Below are 15,384 nucleotides of genomic sequence, written 5' to 3'. Positions count from 1 at the left end.
AGTAAAGTTTTTAAATATATATACTAAATATATAGATTCCAAATATATATATATTCTAATGATAAATGTATCTCCCATATGTATATATATATATATATATATACACACACATGTGTAGATAGATGCATGTATGTGTTTATATCTATCTGTATAAATATATAGATATAAATGTATATATATAGATAGATATAAATACACATATATACATATGTATGTATATACATATATATGTCCTACATTAACTACCATAAATAGCATAGGACCTTTAGAACTTAGAGTAGAAGCTTTGTGTATTGTTAAAAATAGTTGCTTTAATGCATAACATTGCTTGGCTATTTAATTGATAGACCTATTTAAAACATCTGTATTATCTGGTGACTTCAATCAAATGGACATAGCAAACACAGCACATTGAGAGAGCCATACAATGAGATGCAATTTTATAGAAATAAAGCTTTAGGACATCAAATAAATACATAAAGATTCATGATCTTCTCCTATATATTGATAAAGATTTCAAATATATTAACTAATTTATATGTTATGTATTCTTTATTCTTCAATCCCCTTTCCCATCTTCATTTCCTACTTACTGATCATAACAGACACGGTGTTCACATTGGGGTTGAAAGAGCATCGTCCTTTTCCTGATTCACATTTAGAGTCGATCATGAAAACTTGGTCCTTTGTAGGAGAAAAATGTATCAGATGATAATACTACATTGTATAGATGAAACAGTATAATGAGTAGAATGAAACGCAATTATAATTTATTTTAAATAATTGCTATCAAATCAAACAAACCATCTTCAAAAATGCTTTCTACCTCTGTGTTTCCAATGTGCTATATTAAGACTTAGTTGCCTGTATTAAGAATCCATTTGTAAATTATTATGCTCGAACATTAGCGGGGCTAATTCTCATCATACTTTACAGCCCAAAGAACTGATCCAACCATTCCTGAAATCAACATCATTAGGCCTATTTTGAAAATGTAAACTTATTATACTTATAATTGGGTATGTTTGTAGAGCCCTATTCAAAGGAAGAAAAGGAATAATAATAAAATAATCTAAGCAATTATTATAATGTTACTAAAATAAGACATTTTAAAACTAAAGCTCCATTCTGGTCTGCTTCTCCACCCAGGCCTGATCAGCAGCCAGATACCCTTCAACACTCTACAGCCTGCATGCCTCCCAGAAGATCTCCAGGAACCAGGGACACAGGTCAGAATCTTGTATAAATACCCAAGCCAGTTTGGACACCCACAGAATCCAGATGACTCACCCTGGACCTACTCACCCTGCGAAGCTCCACCTTCTTTCCAGTCCAAATCTTCACCCAAGCCAGATTAGCTGGCCCCAAACTCTCCCACCCTCAAAGGCATGTTTGCCTTCGTTAACAAAACTAGAGAAGAAAACTTCCCTAACCTAAAGAGAGAGATGGCTATAAATGTACAAGAAACTTACAGAACACCAAATAGATTGGGCCACAAGAAAATCCTCTACTCACATAAAAATAAAAACAATAAATGCACAGAACAATGAAAGAATATTAAAAGCCAAGTAATATGTAAAGGCAAACTTATCAAAATTACATCAGACTTCTCAACAGAAAATCTAAAAGCCAGAATATACTGGACCAATGTCATCCAGACCCTAAGAGAACACGAATGCTAGCCTAGAATACTATACCCAGCAAAACTCTCAATCACCATAGATGAAGAAACCAAGCTCTGAGATGACAAGACCAAATTAAAACATCTTTCTACTAACCCAGCCCTATAGAGGATACTAGAAGGAAATCTTCAACACAAGAATGAAATTACACCCAAGAAAACACAAGAAACTCTACAGTTCAAAACAAACCCCAAAGAAGACAACCATAAACACATAATACCACTTCCAGCAACAAAAATAACAGGAACTAATAATCATCTGTCTTTATGTCTCTTAACATTAGTGGATTCAATTCCCCAATAAAAAGACACAAGCCAATAGACTAGATACAAAAACAGGGTCCAGGATTTTAATGCCTACAAAAAACACACCTCAGTAACAAGGACAGATACTACCTTAGTGTAACAGGCTAGAAAAAAAGTCTTACATATAAGCAATTTAACACCTTAGAGCTCTAGAACAAAAAGAAGCAAACACACAAAGGAGGAGTGGAAGTAAGGAAATAGTCAAACTCAGGGCTAAAGTCAAACAGTTAGAAAAAAAGAGAATGATATAAAGAATCAAAAAAAAAAACAAACCAAAAACAAAAAAAAACAAAAACAAAAACCTAGAACTCGTTCTATGAGAAAATCAACAAGATAGATAAACTATAAACTCTTACCCAAATTAACTAAAGGGCACAGAGACAGTATCCAAATTAACAAATCAGAACTGAAAAGGGAGACCAAGGAACAGAAACTGAGGAAATTTAAATTATCATCAGAACATACTACAAAAGCCTATACTCTGCAAAACTGGAAGATCTAGATGAAACGGATGTTTTTTCTGAACAGATACCATGCAGCAAAGTTAAACCAAAATCACATAAGCTATCTAAACAACCTCCTATCCCCTATGGAAATAGAAAAAGTCATTAAAAAACCTGCCAACCAAAAAAGCCTAGGGCCAGATGATTTTGGTGTACAATTCTACCAGACATTCAAACAAGAACTAATACCAACACTCTTCAAACTATTCCATACAGTAGAAACAAAAGGAATACTACCCAATTCATACTATGAAGTCACAGTTACTTTGATATCTAAGCCACACAAAGATCCATCAAAGAATGAGAACTTCAGAACAATCTGACTTATGAATATCAATGTAAAAATACTCAATAAAGCGCTCGAAAACTGAATCCAGGAACTCATCAAAATGATCATTCACCATGATCAAGTAGGTTTCATCTCAGGAATGCAGGATGATTCAACATACAAAAAATCTGTCAATGAAATACACTATGGAAACAAACTCAAGGGGAAAAAAAACTCACTTGGTCATCTCATTAGATGCTGAAAAATTCTTAGACAAAATACAACATCCCTTCATGTTAAAAGTTTTGGAAAAAGCAAGAATTCATGCCATATACCTACACATAAGAAAGCAATATACAGTAAACCAACAGCCAACATCAAATTAAATGGAGAGAAACTAGAAGCAACCCCATTAAAATCAGGGACAAGAGAAGGTGGTCCACTCTCCCAATATCTACTCAATATAATACTCAAAGTTCTAGCTAGAGCAATTAGACAACAAAGGAAGATATAGGGGATACGAATTGGAAAGGAGGAAGTCAAAGTATCACTATTTGTAGATAATAGGATAATATACATAAGCAACCCCTAAAATTGCATTCGTCAAAGTGGCAAAGTGGTAGGATATAAAATTAACTCAAATAAATAGCGTTTCTTTACATAAATGATAAACAGGCTGAGAAAGAAATCAGGGAAACAACACCCTTCACAATAGTCACAAATATAATAAAATATCTTTATGTAACTCTTACCAAACAAGTCAAAGAATTGTACAAGAACTTTAAATCCCTGAAAAAAGAAATAGAAGACTCCAGAAGATACCAATATATCCCATGCTCATGGATTGGTAGGACTAACTTAGTAAAAATTGGCATCTTATGAAAAGCTAAAGATTCAATGGAATCCCCATTAAAATTCCAAAACAATTCTTCACAGACATGGAAGGAGCAATTCTCAACTTCACATAGAAAACAAAAAACCCAGGATACCCAAAACAATTCTCAACAATAAAAAAATCTTCTGGGGGAATCACAATCTCTGACATCAAGCTGTACTACAAAGAAGTAGTGATAAAAATCCCATGGTTTTGGAACAGAGACAAACAGGTCAATCAAAGGAACAGAATTGAAGACCCAGAAGTAAACCCACATGCCTATTGATACTTGATCTTTGACAAAGAAGCCAAAAACATACAGTGGAAAAAAGAAAGCATCACCAATAAAGGATGCTGCTCTGACAGTCAGTATGTAGGAAAATGAAAATAGATCCGTATTTATTACCTTGCACAAAGCTCAAGTCCAAGTGTATCAAGAACCTCAATGTAAAACCTGATACACTGAATCTAATAAAAATGAAAGTGGGAAAGAGCCTTGAACTCATTGGCCCATGAGGAAAATTCCTGAATAGAACACCTATGGCTTAGTCTCTAAGATCAAAAATTGATAAATGGGACCTCATGAAACTGAAATGCTTCTGTAAGACAAAATTTACACAATGTAATACCACTCAGGTATTAAAACCACAGACATGATGAATTTTTCAGGCAAATAGATGGAAATTGAAAATATCATACTGAGTGAAGTAACTCAGACCCAAAGGGACATGAATGGTATATACTCACTGATGAGTGGATATTAGCCAAAAAGTACAGAATACCTAGTGTATTCTTAAGAAGTTTAACAATCAGAAAGGCCCAAGTAAGAATGTTTCAATCCCACTTAGAAGGGAGAAGAAAACAATCATGGGAGGCAGGGGGAGGGAGAGACTTCAGTGGGAGAGAGGATGGGGAAGGTAAAGCGGGAACAGGATCAGGTATAGAGGCATAGGAGAGAAGCCTAGATGTACAGGTGAATGAATGGAAATAAGCAGAAGGGGGGTTAGCGATAGGGGGACCCTCTAGAAATGACAAGAGACCTGGAAGGTAAGAAACTCTTAGGTCTCAATGAAGTTGACCTTAGCCAAAATGCCCAAAAAATGTGAAGAAGATTCTACCTTCAGTAGATAGACACACAGTCAAAATTTCTGACCCAGAATTGTTCTTGTCTAAAAGAATTACAAGGAGAAAAATGGAAAGAGACTGAAAGGTGGTCCAATGACTGACCCAATGCTTCATCTCATGGGGGGTGGTGCACCAAGGCCTGACACTATTACTATGATGTACTTACAGATAGAAGTCTGGCATGGCTGTCCGTTCAGATGCCCTACCAGCAGTTGATTCATACATATGCAAATACTTACACTCAACCATTGGACTGAAGTTGGGGACCCCTTTGGTTGAATAGGAAAAGATTAAAGAAGCTGAAGAAGAAGAAGATCCCATAGTAAGACCAGCAGTCTCATCTAACCTGGAGCCCAGGGTGCTACCAGAGACGGAGCATTCATGGGCCAGTCTAAGACCCCTGGCACATATATACCATATGCCTGTATGTCTGGCTTCAATGGAAGAAGATGTGCTTAATTGTGGAAAAACTTGGGCCTTAGGGAAGTGGGTGGTCTGGTAAGGCAAGGGGGAGAAAGAATAGGATGAGGAAATATGGGAGGATATACTGGGGGTGGGCAAGAACTGGAATGTAAACAAAGAAAATAATTTTAAATGACCTAAAGCTCTATGTTACTGCTTAATTTTTGTGTAACACATTTTTCGAGGTTTAAAATGATAAGTTATACTAAAATATCATATATCCAATTATATTCTTATTTCAAAAAATTGGTCCTTTGTTGTGTATTTGATACTAAACAGAAGTAAAAACTAGTGAAATTACAGAATTCTTGGGCATTGAATAATTTATATTGTAATGAGAAAGACTGAAATTAAGGACAGCTAAACACAAACATGGGTTACAGAAGATCCTGCTCAGTGCTTAAAAAAATGTGTACAGACAGATGAAATAGGAAAGACTTGAGATTATGGAGCAATAAATTCAATCTGTCATATGATACTCAGTAAGCAGCACTAAAGGGGGTATTTTATCAAGAGATACTAACAGTTTCATGTATCAACTTAGTAGAGACTATTACTAAGTTGTAAGAGCAAAAAGAACATTTGTGGAATACATCAGATGATGAAGAACTTTAATTATCAGGTTAAAGTTTTTGAAAACTATCTGAATTCAGTCTCATAATATTTTTGAGTGTAGAGATAAAATGACAAGCATTCTGTTCCAGAAGTGATTGATCATACTTCTGGTTTAGGAAGATTATGAATAAATATATAAAGCAATATATTTGACTCAATAAAATAGGCTGTTTTTATAAAACTATGTGAATATATATATATATCTTTCTATCTCTCTATATTATATCTAATATATATTTATATTATATATATACACACATGTTTGTGTGTGTGTGTGTGTGTGTGGGAGAGAGAGAGAGAGAGAGAGAGAGAGAGAGAGAGAGAGAGAGAGAGAGAGAGAGAGAGAGAGAGAGAGAGATATTAAATAAAATTAGCCCACTTGGGTGATCATACTCTTGCAAGTCATAGACTATCTAATGAAATACCCAGTAGCAGGCATTACAACATTCTTTTGAATTGTTGATCAGAAGAGTTCAAGAGCCTCCCCAAACAACATATTGCTTTAGTTGCCTCTGAGAAGTTGTAGGTAATTCTTTATAGTTAAAGATACAACATGCTTAGCTGGCCTGCAATTCTCCTCCCTAAGAACTTGCTTTCACAGTATCAGAAATTGATATGCAAACTTCTCAGAGAGCAATCATCAGTCTCACCTAGTTGTAATTCCTATGAACTACAATGCCCATTGTGTCAAGGTATCCCTATAAGTTTGATGGTAGCACTTATGTCTTAGAGATAACTAATACCTGTTTTTTTGGACTCAATGTCAACCATATTAACCCAAGGGAAATCAGGCATAGCCTGATACATAAATGATTACATGTGGCTAGTGGGATCATAGGTTTTAGAGGGGAGTCCCCTATTTAAATAAAAGGAGGCCATAAAATTGAGAGGTCGTAGCAGAGGGAAGATGAAAAAAGGAAAATGGTGTAATTATAGTTTAATTTTGAAAAGTCTGTGTACCAGACAGTAATCATTTGACCTCTGGTGATCACAATGATCGTGGTTGATACAATTAAAATTTAAGAAAATTTGTGTTGTGACAGTCAGAGTTTAGAGACCAGTAAGAAATGGCTTTATCTAGTAAGGAGAAAATACATAGCCAGAAGTTTTGTTTACTTGGAGAAAATATATAAGTAGATTGTTTTTGCTAGATGAAGTCTGATGTAGTGGAGTTATCCCAAGGCAATAATAGCTAAAGAAAGATAAAAATCAGAATCCAAATTCAGCCTCCTGACACCTAACACATCTGCTTTCTGAAGAAAATAATTCTAAAAATGAAAGAAAGCAGGGAAATTGAATAATCTTGCTTGTGGTCCTAGCGCCAGCAGCAGATTTCCCTAGACAATGCAGTGCTGGCAGAGGAAGAACTGATATAAGAGGCTGGGTGTTCTCTAGTGACCCACTCTTCCATCACTTGGCATCATCTTCTCTACACGATCATGATTGCAGTCTAGTTACAATCAACACTGGGACAGCATGCAGTGAAATATTAATAATCTACTTCAAGAGGCAATAAGACTCCACTTATTTCCTAAGAATTCAGCACTATTCGTCCCTAGTTCATCAGTAAGCCTCCTTCTTTTGTTAGTCTTTTTGCATTTAACTGTGTAACATTTGAGTCCATACTTTTCATTTTAATAACTTTTGAATTAGCTTTCCTATGGCGTTTCCATGCATACTGGGTTAATCCTCCCTCAACTCCATTCACCTGTCCCTGTGTCCCCTATGAGCACTCTCTTCCCCTCCTGCTTTAATATTTCAGATATTCCATTACCCTCCTCACACGTGAGATAAGATATGTAGTCTTTTCTCTCTGTCTTTGATGTCAACCTTTCTGGGACTAGCTGTTTCAAGCTACACCTGCAGTGATTTCCCTGTGACCTGGAACTATGAGCTGAGTAAACCCTTTACTAAGTTGCATTTGTATAGCTTTTTACCACAGCAACGTAAAAGAAACCAAGGCAGCAGCATCCTTTGTATAGATCCAGATGTGCAATAGCTCGGTTATAATAGTGTTACTTACGTCTTTTGAGAAAGCCCATATTGATCAGCTATACAAGTTTATACTCCCGTTGGCAGTGAGTATAATGCCATTCTCATCATGTTCTCAACGGTATTTTTTTCTATACACAAACAGCAAACTTGCTGAGAGGAAGTTAGGAAGAATCTCCCATTCACAAAACACCAAGAGAATAAGCTTAACGTTGGAGGCAAACACCTCTACAATACGATGAGGATATAGAAGAGAGAATTTTAGAAAGACACTAGAAATGAAAAGATCTCCTATGCTTGCCAATCCATAAAATTAACATTGTTTAAAGGGCTTTATATCTGAAAGTGGCCTGCAAATTCAACCAAATCAAAATTTCAATGATGTGTATTTAAGAACAAGGAAAAACAGACTTAAAATTCACATAGAAACCAAAGTTCCTGAGTAGCCAAAGCAAATGAGCCAAGTGAACCACCCTAACAGGTGCACTATTGCTGACATTGAACTGTACAAGGAGCCACAGCAACGAAAAGAGCATTTGAGTATCAACATGGCCAACTGTCGGGTTTTGTTAGTGTGTGGAAGAAAAGGTCTGTTTGAAATGTTTGACCATGTCTTAGGTAACTGGAAAAAAAGTTGATAGGAGAAGCTATGTGTCTGAGAAGTTGTTCTTTTATTCATCTAACTCTTTATGTGTATATATGAATTGTATAAAACAGAATAGAAAGGAATCTTTGTCCATCTACATTAGCAGTAACGAACATTGCTACTTACTGAAGAAAAATAACTTCAAAGAGTACATGAACAGGAACATCTGGAGTTTCATACCCACCATTCTGATCTTTAAAAGTCATTAAGATATAACTTATGAACTGGACTTTCTAAATTTAAGTTATATAACAAACTAAATTTCATTGTAAGTAATTCCGTTTCTAAAATAACCATGCTTTGTGAAATAGAGAGTCAAAACTGAGGAAGACTGCATGGGTTTTCTGCATGGTTTCTACAGTCAGCAGCTGTACTGGGCCATCAAGCCCAGCCTTTGATAGCACAGTTCAAACGAAGTCAACCTTCTGTTTGACTGTACATTAACTGACTGTTCAACTTGTATTCAGCAAACACCACACCATAATAAATCATATCTCTTTAAGCAATAAAAGTGTAAAAAGAACGAACAAGGAAAGGGTTAAATAAAATATAAAAATATATAATAAATAAAATATATAAATATTTTTATATAAAATATATATGTAAGTGTAAACATGGTATTTCTTTACTTTGGAACTTTAATACTTTATATTTAAGACAATATGAAATTACAGTTTGCCTTTATTTTATAGCTTGTATGTTTATAAACAAGTAAACAAACACATCTAACTTGAAGGCCCAGTGAGCACAATTTAGCTTGCCTTGACAGACAACATCAAAATAAAATATATTCATGTGTTTAAAAATATGAAGATATTTACTATCACTGATGTTCCCCAATCTTTAAGTCTAAAATCCCATCAAGTTTCTGGCAGTAACACGGAAATTGACAAGTAAGAACTGACAAGCTTACCTCTGACCGCCTTCCCCTGTTCAGGTAGGTGCACACTGGGCTGAACGCTCCACTCCCACAGACATACAAGTGAGTACGGTTGAAGGTCTGAATAACGCGGACGAAATTCCCACAGCCATGCTGCCAAAAGAAAGGTATTTAGCGGGGCCACATCTTCCTCCTAGCTACAGCAGCTCTGCTAACTGAGATTTGATGGGAAAGGTGACCTGTGCTGTAACCTATACCCTGGAGAAACTGTGTACACCTTGCAATGGCAACCTGGAAACACCCATTTACTTTACAGAATAAGAAAGCAGATGTTGAAATCGGGCATCCTGAATAATTCAGCTACTTGTAGATGGCCACAGCGCCCTTACTGAAGGAATACCTCAACTGAGGTTTACCAAACTTAAGCTGGTGATCTCAGAACTCTGGGCATTTTCAGTGTCTAGAACGCACAAAGCCCTCTACTCTTACAGAGCTCAGTTGGACCAAGTGGAAATCCACACAACCTTTGCTGTTTCTAGTTGATCTCTCCTGATTTGAAGACTATGTGAAAAGGCTCTCAAGTTTATTCTTCACAACACATTTATGAATCTAACTTTAGACATGTTCCTCTGCACATTGCATACCTTTTCAATGCTATTGTTAGGAGACATCATTGAAAAAAAAAACCATAAGAGAACAACCTGGTTTATTGTATTCATCTGTCTTGTGAATAAGCAGTATAACTAAAATAACTCATTTTTTACTGTAATGCTTCACATGTTGCATGAGGTTACATCACATGTTTGCGTGGGCAGGTGGTTGTGATTATGCACCATCGCACATGTGTGCTTGTGTGTGGGGGCTTGGTATTGATGTGGGGAGTCTTTTTCGATCACTCTTCACGGTATTCACACAGGCAGAGCCTCTGAGTTGAATCCAGAACTCACTGATTGGATAAACTCAGCACTGGAATGACAGCTGGCTGTGTAGCAAGTCCACCCAGCCTAGCATTTACATGGGTTCTCTGGGCTGAAGCCTGGTCCTCAGACTTGCTGCATGCATGTTAATGCTTGAACAGCTCAACTGTCACCTGAGCTGAGCTTATGTACGGTTTTATACTCCATAGTTTTACAACCTCATGTTTTTATATGACCAAGATCAGAAATGAAGGCATACAGTATCCAGACGGCAAGGTGGATCATCGGGAAATTTATTGTCACCGAGTCTGAAGACCTGAGTTTCATTCCCTCAAAAGTACAGTGTTGAACCAGAAAAATAACCTTTGAAAATTCATTCTCAGACTTCCATTAGTGTTTTCACTTACTCACAGAAATCATGCACAAGTGAGTAGACAGATAGACAGATAGACAGACAGATAGATGAATATAGATAAATGCAAAACAGCAATGCAGAAATATAACTAGCTCATACACAAATACACTACATAAACATATCTGAAGTGAAGTTATACTCATTCATATTCCATGTCATCATGAGTTCACCATGATAATCATGGCTACCTTTTCTAATTAATACATGAAAACCACCTCAGACTGGACAGTAGAATCATTCTTTCTACCCATTGTCCCCACCGAATATGATTTTTAATTTTTGGTTTCTCAGCTGGTTCTAGTTTAAATAAATGGGCAAAGGTGTCATTACTGTGCTTTTAAATTATCTGTGACCTTTCAGGAGTCTGTAAGTTCTTCATGGCCAAATTAATCACTCCAAACTCTGAACTTGATAAGCTCATTACTTTTGCTGATTATAAATTAATCAAGCCTGAGACAGAATGATGTCCCCTTTACAAAGTCATTTTTCTCACCAAGAACTTTATTGAAAACAATTTTATCATCTGAGGTGAGACTTTCTTGTTTAATAAAGGCTATAAATATATCAAATTTAATGGTATTATCTTCCTATATAGACTATAATACGTGTTTCTTTTTTATTGATTCTGGGTCCATCAATTGTCTAGTGTTTATGTTACTACACAGTAAAACAAAGTGCTACAATAAAAACTAAACTTGATTAAAAATTTATATTACCTTATACATTCCATCAATTTTATATTCATTTCTACTTGTCAGGAAGTATGTATTTCTTTTTGCGTGTGGAATTCTAAGCAGATGTTTCTACTATGAATTATTAATAAATCTTTAATTCTAATGTCAAAGAAATTAATCCTTAAAATCTAGACTATACACAATAACGTTAAGACAGGAAAAGTCTGTGTTAAATGTACAGTGTTAATTCTTGACGTCTCTCTTTAGAGGTACTCGGAAGTTAATTATATAACCAGAGATGATAGCATAACACCTGGAATAAACCTCAAGGCTGAAGTATGCTGTATGTAACATGTCTGTGGTAAGAGTTGTGAGCAAAGAGATGTGTGCTTATCTTTCTCACATGCATGCTCAGTCACTCTAGAATTCTCTATAGATTAACTTCCAATACGATATAATTCAGTGAAAACTTAGAAAGGGAAGTTTCCATCTGCTCTATCTTGGGCTCTGCAGACAACTGACTTAGATAAATTGTTGCTATAGTAAAAGGAAAAAGTCAACAATATATTTTCACACTCAGAACTATATTCATTTCACTCCACGCATATGTCTATTATCAATAATAGTCTCTTTCTTGTTTGCTAAAAAACTTGGAAGTAATTATTTTCTATATCTTGCTATTATTATTTCCCAGGACACCTAGTGTTTCACTTTATAACAGAGATGTATTGAATATTCAGTATAATTTTCTTAATGAGTTTACATGAATCATTTTTTTAATTTTGCATCTCAGTTTCCTTTAGAAAAATAAGCCAAAGAGACTTTGGTAGCCTTCAATCAGATGGGTATCCACAGTAAGGATGGTTTCAAACACAGGTATAACAATTAATCCATATCTTTTTCCATTTTACCATATATCATAAATCAAGAGCCCACGTTTTTATTTCACAGTTCACAGTTTTAATTCTTGGTTATTCACATTTATGCAACCTTAGCATTTTTATCTTATTAACATTTTCAGTCCCCTCCATCCATATACTCTGATTGCATTTATTCTAACAGTAATGCTTCAATTAAGTTGCTGAATTTTAATTTACTAATAAGGAAGTTTATCTCCAAGAGAGTAAATAGGGTCTTCACCTCAGCCTGGGACTGTGGCCACTACTATTGTCCTTATTTTCTCTAACAGTTTCACTATTAGCAGAGAGACTTCTACTCTGTGATATTCTGTGCCCCTCCCACCTCCTCCTCTATAGAATACTCAAACGATGCTGAACAGGTGAGGTGACCATTGACAGTCACTATCTCTGAGCTCTGCTCTCTCATTGCACAGCATCATTTTCTGACCTTATCAATTCTCACCTGAACAGCTGTGTAAATTCCTTTCAGCAAATATCTATTAAGACTAGGGTTAGGGACACTTGATATATATATATATATCTTGTAGTAAGGTCCATGAAGTCATCATAGGGTTCTGTACTAATACATACATGCATAAATGCATTCATATATGAAGTCTGTATGAAGCTTTAGAATAAATATAATTTCAACTTGGTTTTGCATAATAATCTTGATGGTCAAGATACATAATAAGAGAATTTTCCAAATGAAAACAATACAATCAACCGACAAAGTCACGGGACTAGGGTGATAGCTCGGTGACTTGTCCGGAAGATTTGTGTTTGGTCTCCAGCACTGATATTAACTGACTCACAACCAGGTGTAGTTCTGGCTCCATTAGATTGGAAATCATCTTTTGGTCTCAGCAGGGAGGCACTCACATGCACATAAACACACACTGACATATACACATGCCTATAATTAAAAGTAAATAAAAGGATACAAAGAAAAGCAAGTACATGCATTGGTGGGTTTTTTTTTTAATTTTGGGGTGCACTAGGATTACATTGAATTATAGAATCCCATGCCATGCAACATGGGACCTGGTATGTCACTGAGTCTTTTTCTCCACATATACAGGAGAGATATTGATAGGATTAAATAATAATCAAATAAGAAGCTCAAAAAACAATACCTGGATTTGAACCATGGCCTCAACTTTTTCCAAGTCAGTTATAAAGATTTTTTATAGTTCAAATTTTGTAGCAGTAAAACGACAGTAATAACATTTTTTGAGCAATATATTAATAAAATAGTAGGAACATTTTGATTTGGGCAGGCCTTGTGTCCTTCACAGATTAGTACTAGTCCTGTTCATAATGCTAACATGGGAAAGATTTGGTATTGAAGATTTTAGTAGAAATAAATACCAAAGATGTCTTGCTAATGTTTCCCTCTTTTTTTTTTGAGATTAATGTATTTACATCATTTCCTCCCTTCTTTTCCTTTCTCCAATACTTCCTATTTACATTTGCCTGTATTCTCTTTGAAAATCATAGACTTTTTTCTTTATTTGTTGTTAGCGCTCTCTCTCTCTCTCTCTCTCTCTCTCTCTCTCTCTCTCTCTGTGTGTCTGTGTGTGTGTGTGTGTGTGTGTGTGTGTGTGTGTGTGTGTGTGTGTGTGTGTGTGTGAATTTTATAAGGGTGAATTGAGAAAGAGTTAAAGAAGAATGAATACAACCAAACCAAAACATGTTTGAAACTCTTAACAAACTAATAAAAATAGTAAATTTGTATGGTTTAAAAGTGAAATATAGAATTAGACGGCAAGTACTTCAATGGTGTGAATATATTTGCAAACACTTGGTATCATTGAGAAATAATACACAATATGTTGTCTATAGAATGTTCATTTTATCTATTGCTGGTTGTTTTGTTCTTTCTGGCCTTTTCTTATTAAGTCAAATTAACAAGAGGTCTTGGTAAGGGCTGCACCCATAGGAATGCATTTGTTGGATTTTCTCTTTTCCTACACAGGTAGAGTAGGTACTTGAAAGAATTTCAAGGATTACTGTTTCCCAGGACTCAATAATTTTATTTGTAAAAGCAAAACCTGTTCAGTTTAGTCATCAGCATTCATAGAACAGATCTCTCCATAGATGGCTTCCCATGTGTATACCTATTGAGTCATACAGAAGAATTAACAATACCCATGCTTGTGATTGACAGCACAATAAAATTATGGGGAAATGTAGGCGTATACTGAAGATTTTATCAAATAACTTTTAATCATTACAAAACATATAACAATAAGTTTCTATTTCACCAAAGGGAGAAAGTGGCCAAGTGACTTGCTGAAGACACTTTAGAAAAGCCTCGAAATGACTATTTGGAAACTGAATATGCACCAGTATACAGTCTACATACTCTCCCTGTAGCAATTACTGTGAATTAGAAATGCAAACCCTCCTGAACAAAGCACCAGGAAAGTCAATAACATCGCCATCGGATATTATTGTGGTGAAGGGCAAGACATGATCCGACGTGCACCAGGGAAAAAGTCGTTTCCTCAGGGAGTGAACGAAAATTGTACAGCTCATGTGTAATTATTGAAAGAACACCCCCAGGAGACCACCTTTCTCCACAGGACTGCCCTCCATTCTGTTGCTTCTCTGGATGGCCAAGAAAATGCACAGTTCTTCACCCCTGGACTTTCACCCATAGGGTTCCATTACACTGTACCTGCATGATCATGTTTCTGCTACCCCTTTTCTGTTCTGTTAACTGGATGAAATGCAAGATTGAAGACGCAAGACTTAGGTCTGGCTCACTCCTGGAAATGATTTTCAGGAACTCTTGTGGAATATGACTGAGAGACTTTCCACTCTAGAGCTGCGGTTCTCAACCTTCCTAATGCTTCCACCCTTTCAAAAAGTTCCTCATGTTGCAGTGACCCCCACACATGCACTTTAAAATGATCTTTGTTGCTACTTCATAACTGCAATTTTGCTCCCATTATACATCATAACATAAATATCTGCATCTTCCAATGGCCTTACACGATCCCTGTGAAGTCTGACTCCCCACCTAAGTGGTCGGAACCCACCGACTGAGATGCATTGCTCTAGAAGATCCAATGCTTTACAGAAGTCTGTGTCTGTGACTGGCTAAAGAGTTGGTCACATT

The 15,384-nt window shown here is 35.9% G+C and overlaps 1 protein-coding gene across 1 annotated transcript in view; it reads right to left on the bottom strand.

Annotated features, from left to right (window-relative positions):
- The window catches only part of Sema3c (semaphorin 3C), a 160,178-nt gene that overhangs the window by 59,219 nt on the left and 85,575 nt on the right, over window positions 1–15,384 (bottom strand). The window contains exons 4-5 of the mRNA XM_032907057.1: window positions 9,386–9,505; window positions 594–684 (exon numbers count right to left, since the gene is read on the bottom strand). Coding sequence (XP_032762948.1) covers window positions 594–684; window positions 9,386–9,505 — 211 coding nt within the window. The remainder of the gene's footprint in view (window positions 1–593; window positions 685–9,385; window positions 9,506–15,384) is intronic.

This window comes from Rattus rattus, chromosome 6, assembly GCF_011064425.1.
Source record: "Rattus rattus isolate New Zealand chromosome 6, Rrattus_CSIRO_v1, whole genome shotgun sequence".
Lineage (NCBI taxonomy): Eukaryota > Metazoa > Chordata > Mammalia > Rodentia > Muridae > Rattus > Rattus rattus.
The sequence above is the reverse complement of the archived record's forward strand: the minus strand, read 5'-3'. Positions and strand labels throughout refer to the sequence as shown.